This window comes from Panthera leo, chromosome B2 (genome assembly GCF_018350215.1).
Source record: "Panthera leo isolate Ple1 chromosome B2, P.leo_Ple1_pat1.1, whole genome shotgun sequence".
Classification (NCBI taxonomy): Eukaryota; Metazoa; Chordata; class Mammalia; order Carnivora; family Felidae; genus Panthera; species Panthera leo.
In genome coordinates, this window is record NC_056683.1 from 43118250 (window position 1) to 43135058 (window position 16809).

The 16809-nt window shown below is 42.7% G+C and overlaps 1 protein-coding gene across 6 annotated transcripts in view; it reads left to right on the forward strand.

The window, feature by feature from the left end:
* Window positions 1-16809, forward strand: part of RUNX2 (RUNX family transcription factor 2) — a 259424-nt gene that overhangs the window by 174316 nt on the left and 68299 nt on the right. For 5 of the 6 annotated variants that reach the window (XM_042938947.1, XM_042938943.1, XM_042938945.1 and 2 more), the window contains one exon: window positions 11938-12099. In XM_042938947.1, the coding sequence (XP_042794881.1) occupies window positions 11938-12099 (162 nt within the window). Of the gene's footprint in view, window positions 1-11937; window positions 12100-13142; window positions 13809-16809 lie in introns of those variants that run through there. The other variant, XM_042938948.1, reaches the window with a different exon arrangement.

Genomic DNA, 16809 nt, shown 5'->3' on the forward strand with positions numbered 1-16809 from the left:
TGCTTCCATCTCCTCCTTCCATCCTGTTAGGGTTATTTTAGAGTTCTGATGCTTCACCCAGTATGTTGGCTGTTCCTCACAACGTGGTCTCATCTTGCAGCTTAGATAGGTTGTTTCTAATTCTTTAAGACTTTAGGGAACATGCTGGATGTAACTAGGATCAGAACGCCCTTGAACCTGTCACCATGCACCTCTTTCAAAGCTGACCATGATTCACCTCGATTCATCCCCGCTACCACTTTCTGGTAGGCCTCGTAGCTGGCTATAAATCACATTAGAGATAAGGTAGTTAGTTACCTGGCTGAGGTCAAGATGCACAACGGATGGATGCTTTTTCTTCTAGTCTGTTGCTGAAGTAATCCTAAGAAGCAGGTTTTTAGTGAACCCATTCTGCTTTCTGATTGTCACCGTGGAGCTCAAGTGTGACAAGCCCGTGGTACACAGGTTGTGGAAGGTGACTTAGAGTTTTCAGTGGGCTTGCAAGCAAGTGGTCACCAACAGAGGCTCCAAAAAACTAGTTGACATTGAGATTTTACCAATAGCAATGCTGTTTGCAGAATAAGGTAAATGGGGTAAGCAAATGGAAAACTACTAGATGTTGTGCAGTAAAGGCATTACCTTCAAGCAATTTAATAAGTATCACGGGGTGGAGGGTGGGGGGGAAGGAATGCCAGCGAGCAAAGCTAAGATTAGTAGTGAGTGGAGTTATGGGGAGACAGACTTTACTTTTACTATGACTTTGTAGCCCTGATCTGTCAAATAGAAACCCTTTGCCTACTGTTCTCCACAGTTCTTGCAATACCGTGGGGTATGATTCATCTTGGAGCAGAACCTTGAATTCACTTAAAGCACAAGTCTCTCTCCTCTGTCTTCTTACCTCTCCCGAGCCTTAATTTCCTCTTAAGCATGTTTGTTGTGTTCATTCTATTTGAAGATCATTCTTGATAGGGAAGATTAAATCAGAATAGTGTTGGGTAATTTTCCTTTTTTATCATCACTAAAAATTACGCCCTTTGTTCTCAGACTTTGGTGCATATTAGCGTCACCTGGGGAGCCTGTTAAAACTACAGATGCCTGCTGGGGCACCTGGGTGGCTCAGTCAGTTGAGCGTCCGACTTTAGTTCAGGTCATGATCTCGTAGTTCGTGAGTTCAAGCCCCACACTGGGCTCTGCAGAGCCAGCTTCTGATCCTCTTATTCAGTTTCTCTCTGCCCCTCTCCCTGCTCGTGCTCTCTTGAGGATAAATAAAACATTAAAAAAAAAAAAAAGTACAGATGCCTGGGTTTTACCGCTGAACCAGAATGTATGAGGTGAAGGCTGCCTGAATCTTAGCTGCAAGGCCATGGGCTCTGCTGCTCACCCGGAGCTGAGGTGAGCCTCAGGAGCCTCATCCCCGTGGTCAGATGATGTGTGTGGGCAGCTAAGTGCCTCAGGCTGCTTCCTGGTTTTCCCAAGCGCAGCTCCTGGACTCCACCCTTCTGTCCATTTCAGCTGCTGTTTTCCCTGTACACCCTTCCCTGTGTGCCGAGCCCTAGGCTGGGCTCGTGCCCTGTTTCTATTATGATGCTGTCGGAGGGAGATGTTAAAAAATGCATATCTGGTTATGTCACCCCATGCTTGAAACACCTCCGTGACCTTCCACTGCACTTAGGATAAAGCTGGAAACCTCTAGTGTGGCCCGGCAGGTTCTTCCTGGCCTGACTCCTCCCTGTGCTCCTCTCCCACTATTTTGAACCTTTTGTCAGTAATCCACCCACACTGGCTCTCTCAACTCCTCAAGAAACCATACTGCCTCCATCCCAGGAACTTGAAAGAAAGCCTAAGCCTAAAGCCTAAAGCTTTCTTAACCTCACCTACTAATCTACTGGTTTTGCTGGCCATTGAGTTCTTGACTTAATTATCACATCACATCACATCACATCACATCACATCACATCACATCACATCATATCACATCGTCAGAGAAGCCTTGACCCCCAGGTGTGACTACAGCCCCCCACTGTGTGTTGTTATGGTGCCAAGAAATCTCCTTTCTAGTACTTATCACAGTTACATGATTAGTTGATTAATGTCAGTCTCCCCTACCAGATTGTAAACTCCGTGAAGTTAGGGATTAGGTCTGTCTTTATCTCACTATTAATATCTCTAGTGCCTAGCACAGTACCAGGGTAGGCTACTCAGAACATATTTTTTGAATCAATGGATGGATGGATGGATGGGCGAATGAATGACCAGGAGATAATTCTTAGGACAGTGGATATCATCATCTATCTGACAATAGGAATCGCCAGGCCTGGGGACCTGTGATACCCTCACTGCTATATCTGACCCCCTGGATGTAGATATCAGCCTGATTAGACCTGAACTGACTGCACCCACTTCAGTGTGATAATTTGAACTAAAGGTCACTTCCCCTGGCCAGCACCACATCCCAGTTATATCTCAAGTTCTGGTTCTGTTTGTATCTTATTCCTTTCCCTCTGCTGGCTTTAACATTGAGGTCCAGGAGATGCCAATTCTGAGGCCAGATTAGGGGTGACATATGGTACAGACTCTTGATTCATCTAGTAGGTTGTTTTTTCTAAATAAGAAAATCACCCTCGTTTTTTAAATAAGATGGTTATGAGTCTCATTCATCCAAAAGCTGTTGATACTTTTAAAGCACTTACTCATTACCTTGTCTTCATTTAACTTCCTTCTGTTGTTTTTTTTTTGTTTTAACCTTTTGTTACGGGATATGACCTCTTAGACTCTACATAGCATTTCTCATTCTCTTCCCTGCTGTTGTCTCCTAAGAGTTACTAAGTTCCTCTTCTCCCATTGTTTGCTTTGTGACATAACTTGTCATGCCTGGCGTACCTTGCGTCGCATCCAGTTTTATCCAAGCAGCGTGCTGCTTTTTTTCTCCTCAAATTTCAGTTGAAAGCCCTGTGAATCAGTTGGGTTGGTCTTCTGCCAAATGAACCTGGCAGCCATCTTGGTCCGTTTGAGAAAGCCCTGGGTTGGGGGTGGGGAGAAGAGGGGGCGTCAGAATCCTGCTCTTGGTGCCTTCCGTGCTGAGATGAGCCATGATGCTCCGTGACGGGAGATGCTGTCGGTGTCAGCCATCAGCTACCTTCAGCCCAAGTCAGCTCAACACACCTTCAGTAATTTCAGTTACAACTGCTGTCTTCCAGAAAGGAGTGAGGGTAGGGAGCCCACTTTTCTGAGTAGTTAGAATTATAGCATTTCGTAGCAGGAAAGCATCTTAGAGATAACACATCCGTTCTCATCTCATCTTCCAGGTGCGGTGAGACTCGGGAGAAGGTAAATTAGTGGTACACAGCTGCACACCTGTTGTCAAAGCCACCAGTCCAGGGCTCTTCCTGTGCTTGGAGGAGCCTGTTTGGCTTAGGAACCGAGTGTCCTATTAGTCAAGAGAACCAGAAGTGAGTGGGAGAGCTCGTTCTAAAAATCCAGTCTAGCTAAAAAGGTTATGAGAGAAGACACAGAATTTAAACATTTACTACTTAGCGTAAACTGTTTTGAAATGGGAATTAACGTACATGTGGCTGTGCGTGTATTTGTGTTATGAATGATAGTGATATGGCAGAAATAGTTTAGGATAGGAAACTGTAAATCTGCCTCTCTCTGTTGAGATTATGGGCTTTATTCGACCCTGGTAGCAATTGAGAGGTATAATTTTAAGCTAGTAAACTCTACACACAGTTCATTTTAAGTACTCCAGTTTTCTTAAGAAATATTTGATGTTTATACAGATTAAGTAATGATTTGAGTAATGAGTAGGGAAAAAATGGGTGGGGCTTTCTAACTGTACCCTGCCCCACCCCCCCGCCCCAGTACAGCAGGTGCTCACTCTAGACACACTGAGCTTTGGCAGAAACCATCAGCCCTTGTCGGGTCACATTACACAGAAGCCTGCTGGCACCAGAGACAGGAAGAAGCCTTTTGTGTGCTGGTTCAGGCTTTGCCCCTGCTAACTTGTTTCCTCCTATCTCTGCGTGAAGTTCAACACCGCGTCCATGGTGTGCCTTGTCGTGAGTGATTCTTAGGAAAGCAGGCCCTTCTTCACACCCACATATGTTTAACCAAAGTGTTTACAAAAGGAGGCCTGCTAAGAGCAACCACTGAGTCTCCATGCTTAGCTCTCACTGGGCTTTCACGCGGCTCTGTGCCCACTCTGCTCCCCCGCAACTCAAACTTATTCAAACTTAAGAAAAGACACTGATGTATTTTCCTAGAGTCAGTTCATTTTCCTATGGTGCCTTTTCCCTAACTATCTGCCTTCCTCTTCCTCTCTTTTTGTGACCCCAAGTGTATGGAGCTTAATTATGCAGACATGTAATTAGCTTTTCAGTCATTTGAAAGTATGGATGCTCTTAGAGCCATGACTCTTTGTATACCATTTTAGGAGATGAATGGCCACTCCTTCCTTTTCCCCATCCCTGTGACTGAACTTCATAAGCTATGGTCCAGCTCAAAGAAGAGAGCTTGCTTTCCTTGTATCCATAGGTTTAAATAAATGTTTGCCTCCATTTTTGCCTGGTACTGAGACACCTTGAGACATGGGAACCACTCTTCCCCAATTAGCACGTGGGGGCATCTCCTGGGTACTTGCCTTGTGTACTTTGTGTTTTGGGGGTTTATAGCACTGATCCCCAAGAAGCCCAAGCAGAAGGATCAACCCCCTGGCAAGAGAGCTTATGAAATCTACTCTGACATTGATGCTTCATGGTTCATTTCTATCTTTAGAGTGTTTTTTAAAGACAGAAGTACATGCTTTGAACATTTAAAAAAATTTTTTTAATGTTTATTTTCGAGAGACAGAGACAGAGACAGAGAGAGACCGAGCACGAGCGGGGGAGGAGCAGAGAGAGAGGGAGACACAGAATCCGAAACAGGCTCCAGGCTCTGAGCTGTCAGCACAGAGCCCGACGCGGGGCTCGAACTCACAAACCGTGAGCTCATGACCTGAGCCAAAGCTGGATGCTCAACCGAATGAGCCACCCAGGTGATAATTTGCTGGTTCGCCAAAACAGCATGCAAAAACTCCTTTCCCCCACCCCTCAAAAGCCCTGTTAAGATGGCAGTAATGACTACTTGTACTTTGCAGTTGGGAAAGGGACAGGTAAATAAGAACCTTGCCTGTGACTTAGTGAGTTGGGAGAGAAACTGGAAAGCGTACACAGAATTCTGGGCTTCTGGTGTCTTTTAAAAAACATAAGCCATATGGGGCAACCCCACACAGTGTTGGTAGTAGTCGTGTGTGTGACAGACCATGCCTCAGAACCAATGCTGATGGATTCTTTCTGTAAAACCTGAACTCTTAGTAGCTAGAATCGATCTGTTCTCGCAAAGGAGACCCTGATTTCTTCTGGAAGGGTACAGTTACAGATCCGAGGTGTCTATGAAATAGCCTGACCTTATGTGCCTGGTGGTAGTTCTTGGTATGCTTGCACAGTTCCATCGGGGGCCCTTTTTCTCACTGGCTTCATGCAGGCTGTGGGAGCTCTCTGTGCCCTAGGCCCTCTCTCATTTAGTCATCTTGATTTGCCACTTCCTGCCTGTGAGTATGGCAGGCCCATCATAGAGGGAGGACCTGATTTTCTCTCTCAAGTTTATCTTACAGGTCAAACTTGACCCCAGCTGCCCTTCAAAACCCCCCTTTGTAGGTGAGAACAGAGACGCGTGGGAAGAAATAGGGGCACAGTCCTATGTAAACCCTCCTCTGATATTTAGGATTCCAGATTTCCCAAGCACTAATGAGTATGTGCGCAGGAAAAAAAAAAAAGCAACACCAGGGTTTTGTTATTAAATGGTCATATCTATATAAAAACATATGTCACTACTTTGAATTTCTATAATGTAGTCATGAAAATAATATTGATACTGTTTCTGAGAATTATCATATAAAATAGTGAAGTATACTGTTAAAAAAATCACAAAATATTTAAATTTCTTTTTTAACGTTTATTAATCTTTGAGAGACAGAGAGAGACAGAGCATGAGCAGGGAAGGGGCAGAGAGAGGGAGACACAGAATCCGAAGCAGGCTCCAGGCTCTGAGCTGTCAGCACAGAGCCCGACGCGGGGCTCGAACTCACAAACTGAGAGATAATGACCCGAGCCGAAGTCGGATGCTCAACCGACTGAGCCACCCAAGCGCCCCAAAACATCACAAAGTATTTAAAGCTCAACAGCAGTTTTCATTTATTTCAAAAAATTTCTGAGAAAGGAAGTTCAGCTGTCCTCTGAAAGCTTGTGGGTGCTTCTAGGTAATCAGGTCACTCAGGATGTAATATCAAGACTATCATCGGCACTTCTATCATCTGAGACACAAAGATCAAGAATATTCTTATTTATGTAGGAAAGGAGAGTAGGACATGGTACTTATCTCTGTGCTTCTACAGAGTCAAAAAACAAACCATCCAGTACAACTCTGGATGGGGTGAGTGAAGGAGGGGTCAGACCAGCCCTGTGGGGCCTGAGGTCTGGGTGAAGGTGGTTTCTCGTTTGTTTGTTTTTTTAAGTTTATTTATTTTGAGAGAGCGCGGGAGTGAGTAGGGGAAGGGCAAAGAGAGAGAGAGAGAGAGAGAGAGAGAATCCCAAGCAGGCTCTGCACTGTCAGCACAGAGCCCAGTGCTGGGCTCGATCCCATGAGCTGTGAGACCATGACCTGAGCTGAAATCAAGAGTCGGACGCTCAACCTACTGAGCCACCCAGGAGCGCCAGTATCTTGTTCGTTAATGGCTAGTTAGTAGCTTTGTCTCAGCGAGGCCCTGCGCTCTTCCCTGGTAACAACCTTCAGATTGACTGGTGATGCCTGAAAACATCTGTCACCTGCTCTGACTCACCCAAGTTAAGAGCGAGTCCCAGAAGTCTCAGGTTTCTTCGGGAAGTAGAGTTCTGAAACCATTTGTGAGATCAGGTTAAGATGACTTTCCTTTACTGTAAGCATTAATAATTGTCCAAAACAAAGCAAATAAGCTATAATCATATATTTATGATAGGATTATGTTTTCTTGGTGATTGGGCATTTAGGAAGTCAAGGTAGTTTGTAGCCTTTTTGCACTAAAGGTTTGAAAAAAGTTAAGGGATATAGCATTAAAAAATACACTAAAACAGATTAGGATTTTTTGGTCTGGGAGAAACCAAGACTAAGAAAGAACGTGATTAAAGGTTAAATGTTTGGAAAGGGTATTGGCATGACCAACATGGATATATTCTCCAAATACTGGACTTCAAAACTATAGAAGCTTCCTAAGAATTGTCCTCCACTAGAATAAGAGATTATGAGCTGGAAACATAAATACACAGTGAAGATTCAGTCAAGGTAGAGGTTTTAACAGTGTTGAACGTTTGTTGGGTTCTTTCCATGTGCTCACTCTTTACTACTTTGTCTTGATAACAACTGTAGAAGGAAGATGTACTTATTTATCTCCATTATACAGACTAGGAAACTTGAAGATTGGATCAGTTAAGATCACACAGGCCAGAAATAGTGGAGCTGGGATTGATGATATCATTCACAGGGTGTTAGAGAAGGCCTGGGATATTTTGGAGACCATTACTTTTTTTTTTTTTTTAAAGAGACTGCTGTCCACTTTTCAAATTATCATTATTATTAAAGTTTATTTATTGGAGAGAGAGAGCATGTGGGGGAGGGGCAGAGAGAGCCACCCAGGCACCCCTTTTAAAACCATTTATATTAAATACAGTGACCCCACATGGTAGTTCTTTTATTTTTTCTGTAGTAACTCTCTCTCCTTAAGTAGGTCATTATCATAGACTCTGAGGACAGTGACCTTGAAAGAAATCAGCTGGACTCTGCAATGTGCCCTCTGAGACAAAAAAAACAAAGAGAGACCCCACTTGTTAAGGATAGTGAGACGTTATTTTTGCTAATCTTGGGTATCTTCAGGAAGGATCTCCACTAAAAGCCAAACTGTCCTTTAATGGACTGTTCTAGTATAAATTTTGGAAGTCAGGGACTTTATGTAAAAATTAAAACCTCACTGATACAACTTCTTGTATAGCCTGATGGGAAGTTAAAGAATGACTAATTACTAATTCATTATAAGATTTCATTGTTCACTCATGCCACCCTGGGAGGTTCATTCCATGTTTGTTTACTGAGCACTTACTGTGTTCCGGGCATCACAATGAATTGTGTTGAGTCTGACTTTGGAAAACTTCAAGAACAACGCTAGACAGCCCAACCACCCTGGGTAGTTTAGAGTCAGATTTTTAATTTTTTTGAATGATAATGATGATTTGCCACTCACTGTATATTATTTAATCCTTACAACAGCTCTGGGATAGTATTATCATACCCATTTTACAGGTGAAGAGATTAAAGCTTAGTAACATTAAGAAACATGCCTCTTGTCACGGAGCAGGGCCTTGACCATGTGAGCTCCTCAAGGGAAGAGTCCTAATTTTAATATAGCAAAAATTGAGAGGTATCAAATGCTTTTAGTTATATTATCTCATTTAATTTTATAACAAAAATGATAGTAGTTCCTATCATACTCATTTTACAGAAAGCAGTAATCACTCCTCTGTTTATTACGCACTTAATGCATACCAAGGCTGCCAGATAACTCATCACATCAAGGCACGTTTGTGAAAGGCTCACAGCAAACCTAATGAGCATCATTATTCGCATTTTACATGTGAGCTATTGAGGCCTGAGAGAAGTGACTTGCTCAGCCAGGCAGGGGGCTTGTCTACCCAGCCAGTGCATATGACCATTTTGCTACATTCACTGGCATGTTATGCTCCCTCATTTCCAGATGAAGAAACTGAGGTTCAGAGAGTTCGGTAACACCGCTGAGGTCATGTGGCTTATAGAAAGCAGAACTGGGGCTCCAGCTCCTATCCTTGCATTAGAAACCCCACTTATTCCCCCTGTGCTCGGCCGCCCCTCTGCACAAGAACTGAAAGGCTGCATCTTGTATCCAAATTAAGTTCCCTAAGCCTTCTGTGATATGTTTAAACATAAATAGTTTCAGTCATTCTTTGCATTTCTTTGTATTTTTCCCCATTTTCAGGCAGGGAGTCCTATCCTACTGCTGACAGCATGTTGCAGTAGAGGGATGGGCATATAGGTTAACCTACTTGCTCTGGGAGTCATCTGGTAAAGACAGATTAGGACTCCAGTCCAAATCAGAGTCCTGTGTGCCCAGCTCATTTATCTGTGTGATTCTTGTCCTTTTTGTCTGTAGAAAATGTGGCTTCAGAGAAGGCCTTGCCGTTATGAGATTGCTTTCTGGTGCTGTAAGGAATGCATCTTTTTCCATCTGAAGGTCATTTACGTTTTTCTGAAAGGCAGTGAATTACATTAATGGTTAAAGCGAGGAAGTATGTCAGTATCAGATATATAACAAGGACCACTCACTCTGATTTGAAATGTTGCCAATCTATACAGTCTCAGCCTTGAACCTGTTAAAGCACAAAAGTTCATTACTTTAATGATCAAGTCCCCTTTAGATTTCTGAAGGAAAAGTTTATGTTAACCATTTACGGTACTATACTTTTTTTCAAATTGCAAACTCAGGTAAATGTTCCCTAAAATGGAATTGGATGGAATTTTTCTATCTGTTGATGTAGTAAGCATCAGATGAATATCCAGATGTATTTAATTATTTTGACTCAGTATGTCCTATTTAGACAGCCTTTAAATAAGTCGTTTCTGAATTGAACAAATAAACAAGAAATAGCTGAAACTGACGGGCTTTAATTGTATGGAAGAGCTGAGAGGCTCTAAAAGAGGGATCATTTCAGAAATACCCATGTCTTGTACTCCTTTTTATTTTTAGAGATAAGCCTGAATTGATTATTCAAACATATTAATAGTTTAAAAAAATTAAGTTTTTGGGGGTTCCTGGGTGGCTCAGTCAGTTAAGCGTCCGACGCTTGGTTTCAGCTTAGGTTATGATCTTGTGGTTTCATGAGTTCGAGCCCCACATCCCTCTCTGTGCTGACATAGAGCCTGCTTGAGATTCTCTCCCCCCCCCGCCCCTCTCTCTTTCCCCTGCTCATGCTTTCTCTGTCTCTCTCAAAATAAATAAATAAACTTAAAAAAATTAAGCTTTCATTGTCAGAAGCTGATAGGTGATATGGGAATAATTTCAAGCCTAATCCAAATGTATTCATGTCAGTTCAGATGTGTCTTAACTGTGGGACTATTCTTGTGTCACCAAGAGGTTTTTTGGAAGAAGGCAAGAATCAGTACTGAGTGTCTCCTTGTGCTACTCCTCTCTCCATGGTTTTCTCATGTAATTGTCACATCCCTGTGACTCAGAGATTATTACTCCCTCCCCCTCTTTTACAGATGAGGAAAGTGAGGCTCAGAGTTGCTGAGTAATTAACCGAAGATCACACAGCTAGAAAATGGAAGTCTCAGAACTTGAACCTAGATCTGCACATTCCAAAGTCCACAGACATTCTAATATACAATGTTGTCTTGTGAACAAGCGTATTAGAATTTTTAAATTGGTGTGTTAGAATTTTTAATATTAGAAAAAAAATTTACAATTAGTAAACAAAAATGTTAAGAGAAATTTGCTTTTGATTGTTTGATTAGCCCTCCAGTAAGAATGAAACAGGTTGAAATATACATGGGAAATATACAACAAATTTACCTTTTTTTCTTATGTAGACTATAACTCTTTTGATAAATCTACTTGGCTTGTACTTGGTACTTGAGCTTGTACCTCCAAGAAACCCCATAGAAATACATAAAAACATACTGATAATGCTTAGCAGTTAACCCTAACAAGTGGCCACCCATTTTTATTATTACAGTGACTATACGTAACACGAGGCTGTATTCTAAACATGTGACACCTTTTAAACAGATTCCAATAGGATTAAAGACATCTCCCTGCTCTTCTGTTTTGGGTCATTTTTTTTTTTTTTTATGGTCAGAAACTCATATGCTTAACATCAAAACTGGATGGTGATGAAGTGTTTCAGTTCTTAATGGCAGGTGACTTAGAAATTAAATTTGTCTCTTTCTTAAAGGTTATTTTCTAGGGTAGCTTTAGCATGAGAATCATATAACTAACTGGCTCCCCTTCTTTGTGTTCTTTTTACATGCTGCTCCCTCCTTTCTCATCTCTACCCCTTACCTCTAACCCCCCTGCTAGAAAGTGCTATCCCTTGACCTGCCTGGAAAGAAAGTGAAGTCATGGAATCATGCATTTATAAACCAAATTGCATGTCTGAAAGATAGTAGCTGGATATGCAGCAGGGAAAAGTACAGTCTACCTGTTCTTTAACTAGGTTGATTGTTCCGAAGAATTTCTAACTTAAAAGAAAATTAGGAGTAATATGTGTTCATTGAAGTAACATGAATAAATACAGAAAATAAATCAAGGAGAATTCAACTTTGTAAAGATAACTGGAGCAGATTGTTTTTTAAATGGCTGTTAGAGGGGCGACTGGGTGGCTTAGTCAGTTAAGCGTCTGACTCTTGATTTTGGCTCAGGTCATGATCTCACGGGTTTGTGAGTTCAAGCCCTGTGGAGGTGGAGCCCCGAGTTGGGCTCCACGCTGACAGCTTGAAGTCTGCTTGGGATTCTCTCTCTCCCTCTCTCTCTGCCCCTCCCTGGCTCACGCACGCACTCTCTCTCTCTCTCAAAATAAATAAGTAAATTTCAAAAGTAAATAAATAAATGGGTGTTAGACTTTCCAAATAGAAATACTTATATGAGGGAGAAATAGTCTTTATGCATGATCCGTGTTGTTGTGCTGGAGCTTGGAGGTCTCGAAAGTTTGGTGCCATACAGGGCCTGAAAGGGTAGGATCATAGGAAATGAATACTCCTTACAGATGCTTGCTTTTCTCTTACTTTCTCCTTTCTCACTTTGGGGTTGCATGTTCTAAGTCCACAGTTGGCTGGTACACTAAAGATTTTTCTTCTTTTTCCTAGACCCCAGGCAGGCCCAGTCTTCCCCGCCGTGGTCCTATGACCAGTCTTACCCCTCCTACCTGAGCCAGATGACGTCCCCATCCATACACTCCACCACCCCGCTGTCTTCCACACGGGGCACGGGGCTTCCTGCCATCACCGACGTGCCCAGGCGCATTTCAGGTAAAGACCACACTTTAAGTGAAAACCCCCTCCTGTGCAGGGGTGGGGCTGGGGTCGTAGAATGGGCCAAGGCTCACAGGAACTCTCTCTCGGAGGCGTGGGGGCAAGGGTATGACAGCGGCAGACCGGGTCTTCTGAATTATAGGGCTATCATGTACTTGAACATTTTAACTTGAGAGACTAAAAATCCACCAGAGATGGCATAATTTTCTTAAGATGCTATTTAATGCCACCCAGTTTTAGTCCTGCCGAATCGTATCCCCTTTGGTGGGCACTGTCTCAACTGGGGCCTTCTCCTGAGGGTCTTATGCCAGGCCTTCCTCTGCTTGTGTTCCTTTCTTTTCTTAACATCTGCCTGTAAACCAGATTATAGACTGATGGCACAGCCTTCCATTTCTAGAGCCTCTTAAACCCCAGAAGTCCAGGCCAGCTCGTTCTGAGAGAGAGCACCAGCAAACTTAAGATCCTTCTCAGAAGCTAGTCATTTGAAGTGAGGTGAGGCCTGGAAGAATCTTTTAAAAGGCCGAGTTGGCCTCTGAGCAGCCAGTTCCAGACTGAGGTAGCCTCTCCACGAACCATCTAGCACACTGTGGTCGCTCTCAACATGGTGTCCCCAGTGCTCACACACCCATTATTCCAGAGGCACCACCAAAATCTGTGGCTGCTGGTGGATGTGCGTGTGGCAAACGAGCTGGCCTCCCCTCTCTGTCGTGGAGAGAATTCCTCATGGAGAGCCAGAAAGTGTACACAGACTTCACGTGGGCAAGTAGAGAAAAGCTAAAGGCTCTTGGCCAACCCTCTGAGTCCTGTGAATAGGGAAAAGATCTCTCGGTACAGCCCTGATACCAGGCCAGAGCACTGCCCCCGTAAATAAAGAAGCAACCCCACTGAGGCACATGCAGTTGGCCCCTCTATGTGTCAGACGCTCTTCTCAGCGTTCGGGCTCCATGCACCTGTTTAACTCCTGGCCAGGTTAATGCCTTTCTTTCTTTCTCTTTGTGTTTCTGTCTCTGTTTCTCTCCCTCTCTTCATTTTCTGCAAAGCTCGAAGCCGCTACTCACTCCGCTGAGTTGCATCACTGACAAGCTGAAGCTCCACCAGCAGGCTTGCAGGTTTTGATTAGTTCAGACTCCTTTCTTTCTTTCCACTTGGGAGGAGGGAAGGCTTTGTTTCTCAAGCGAATGGCAGGAAAGGGCTCTCTGGTCCTAGTGCCCTTCACATTTTCTACAGCAGATGGACTCCCGCAGGGGTGAGTAGGGAAAGAAGAGGGGTGGAGGGAGAACCACAAAACCCTTTGGAAAACCATGTTCCCACTTTTCATTATGACTGCTATTATTATTTTTATGAATCACATGGTATTTATTGGGGAATTGTGCAGAGTGTAGAATTTTAGTTATCATTTCCCTTGACAGGAATGACTCCCTCCTTTAGGCAAACATCAATTAAAGACACGAGAAAGGATGAGTAAGGCACAGTGGGGAGAATGAGGGCTGATGTGGGATCAAAGGCAGTGTTGGATGGTGTCGAAGTAGTTCTGGTCATTCCTTCTGTATTTTATACTGGACCTGTTTTGTTTTACATGGGGCCAAAATGACACTTTGCCAGGACAGATTTGTGCAAACTTGCTTCTGTTTAGGGTCCTCTGGGGTTTCCATCTGTCCAACCCTCTGTGGCTGAAGCAGACTTTGTTATTTGTCCCCTGGCAGTACCTAGAGGAAAAAAACCTCAGGGAGTGATTACTGCTTTAGAGACGTTTTATCTACAGCACCTTCTTACCCAGGTGTATTCACATAAAATTCAGTAGGAAAACCATTGAAAGTAACACTGAGACAATGCTGCATACGTGGGCAGTCATGATCGTCTATCATTTACATGCGTAATCTAGAATAGCTAGATTACTTTGAGTCAACTTACTGATAATTATTTAAAACACTTCCATAAACTAATAACAACATGACTCTTTCCATTTCACAGACGAGGCAGTAGGAGCAGAAACTGGTTACTTATCCAGTCATATACTGGTCTGAGGCCAAGGGTAGGAATGAGCCTCTGCTCTAAACTAGTTTAAAACTGAGTTTAGTCCAGATTTTTCCTCCTGCCCCAGACATTTCTGTGAGTTGTTACTGGCAAAGTGACATGGTGCCAGGGTGGGAGGTTCTGTGTAAACATTCAAGGGAGGAGAGCAGAAAATCCCTCTTGTCAGCATATTGGGAAACAGGAAGAAAGAACTAGATATGGACTGTCAGGGAACTGGAGGAGCCCTGATTTGATTTACCTGACCTTGCTCTTGAGTGTTGGGCTGTGCCAGCATCCCAGAGTGCAGCTTGGTGGGCTTGGGGACCAAGTCAGCTGGAACGAGTGCCCTTTTCACTTCCCTGGGGACCAGTCCTAGGTCCTAGGGACCTGTCTGGAGTGGAGCCCGTCTCATAGGGTCCAAGGTGCCAAGTTGCATAGTTTCTGTCTTTATTATTCCCCCCCAATATCTAAAGCGGTCCCTAAGGTCCAGGATGCTATCTTCGTAGCATAGACAGCTAAAATATTAACCTTCATTTCCATCTCCAAGCAGTCGTGTGTGTTTCCTCTTTGAGATGCTTTCCGGAACAGTTCAGATTTTTATGTAAAGAACTGTTCTCATCTCCCTATCTGAAGGGGTTAAAGAAATAGTCTCAGATGATCTGGGGTGAGAACAAAGTCCTTACTTATACAGTAGGATTGGAGGTTTAGACCCAGGTTTGAATCCCAGCTCATGCACATATTAGGCAAGTTTCTTACTTCTCTGAAATGTAGCTTTATTATTTGTAAAATAAGGATATAATATTAATGTCCTAGGGCTACCGTGAGGATTAAATGAGGTGCTTTATGTAAAGCGTGAGCAGCATGCCTCACACATGCTAGTTGCTCAATAGATTGTAGCTGATCATTATGAAGCTAAAATGGCTTTGTAAAAATTGCTTATCTGTATAGAATTTGCAGGCAAGCGCTAGCTTAAATGAGTCAAGTAGGTAAAAATCTAAACGCTTTAACGAGGATTATTTGCTTTGCAAAATGGGTCCACCACAGACCATGTTTAAAACAAAAACTCTTGAAATTTTAAGTATTTAAGTGAGTTAATGCTGAGATGTAATTCATAGAGCACGGAACATAATGCCTAGCACACAGAAGTACTCAATGTTTGCTATAACTATTACTGTATAGATTTAGAATGAATATTTGTAGAGCTAAAAGCAGGTGTGAGCCATTCACAAAAGGCCAATCACGCACTAAGAGAAAATAACTATTCTAATATCGGAGAATGGAATGATCATGTTCTTTTCCAAGGAATCGTAGGAATAAAAGCAACTAGAAAGATCTTTCAGAAAGAACTGTTCCTAAAGAAATTCCATTTCATCCTACAAGACCATTCCAAAGAAAGATCCTCATTTAATATACTTAAAGATTGTTAGAGCATCCAATTTTACAACTTCATTTGGTATCCTTCCTTCTGAGTAATTTTTCAAGTGTAGCTACATTTATACTAGAACTTAATGAATTCCAGTGATGACAGTGATGCTATATCGCATTTCCCCTGCAGTCACCCTCACGGAAGCCAAATATAAATAAAAATACGATGGTGAAGGTGTGTTACCCACAGTCCTTACACCTGCAAGTGAAGATGCAAAGCCAGATGTCTTGAAGTTCATAGGCACAATACAAAGATTCAGGAGATACTTCCTTAACCTGGAGTAGCCTTCAATATTATAACAAAAACAATAGCAGCAGTCATAGGTTTTTGACCAAACAGTAAGTTATTGTCCTGTAATTGACTAATAGGGCTTACCTTATTGTAATGAGCTTATTAGTTCATATTCAAGTGAATTATAAAAATCAAATGCTGCTTATCAGCAACCAGTCTGGAGACATTACAGTGTGAGAGAAACCCTCTAGGGGTTGATTCCCCTCCCCTCCCATACTTCTTATCACACAACAATCTGTGTTTAAGTAGCATCCTTCACCCCTGAGGGATTTCATACATTATCTCATTTCATCTTGTGTGATCCTAAAAGAATATTCACTATACAGAAAATTCACTCTGATTCTATCAGAGTCAAGTATGGCAAGACAAGGACAAGTAAGCCTGATGATAACCCAGACCATTGTCTGTATCATTGCAAGAATTTTCTCACCCATGGCATTTGTGATGTTCAGAACATTCGTGAGGCTTGGCACAAAGATTGTCATTGCTTTTCTGCAGGTTATCACGAAATTCCATGTAAATAAATAATTACAGACTTTTCAAAATGTATTTTAGGTAATTATCCTACTAGGAAAAGAAACACGACCGTTTATTGAGTCTGATTCTTGGACTTGTGGGTCAGAGTACGAGCTGTTGTTAGTGTCCTGAAGGAGATGACGACTCCTCCCCTGTCCCATCCACCTGAGTAAAGTAGCTTCGATTAACCCAAGTCTGTACCACTCTTTGGCATACACGAAGTGGAAAAGGTTAATACAAGCATTTTTCTATGATCTTGGTCGCTGTGCCCATGGACCTCTCTGATGCTTTTGGGAGATCTCTTAAGAGAGTTAAGGTACATGAATTAGAGATGCAGGGAAGGGCCATACGTGTTTTCTGCCTCAGTTACTCTGGGAGAGGCCAGTGCAGATTGTATGGATTTTTTATCTCCATTCATAGGATTTTTTTTTTTTTTTTTACATAAGACAGAGTTAGAAACT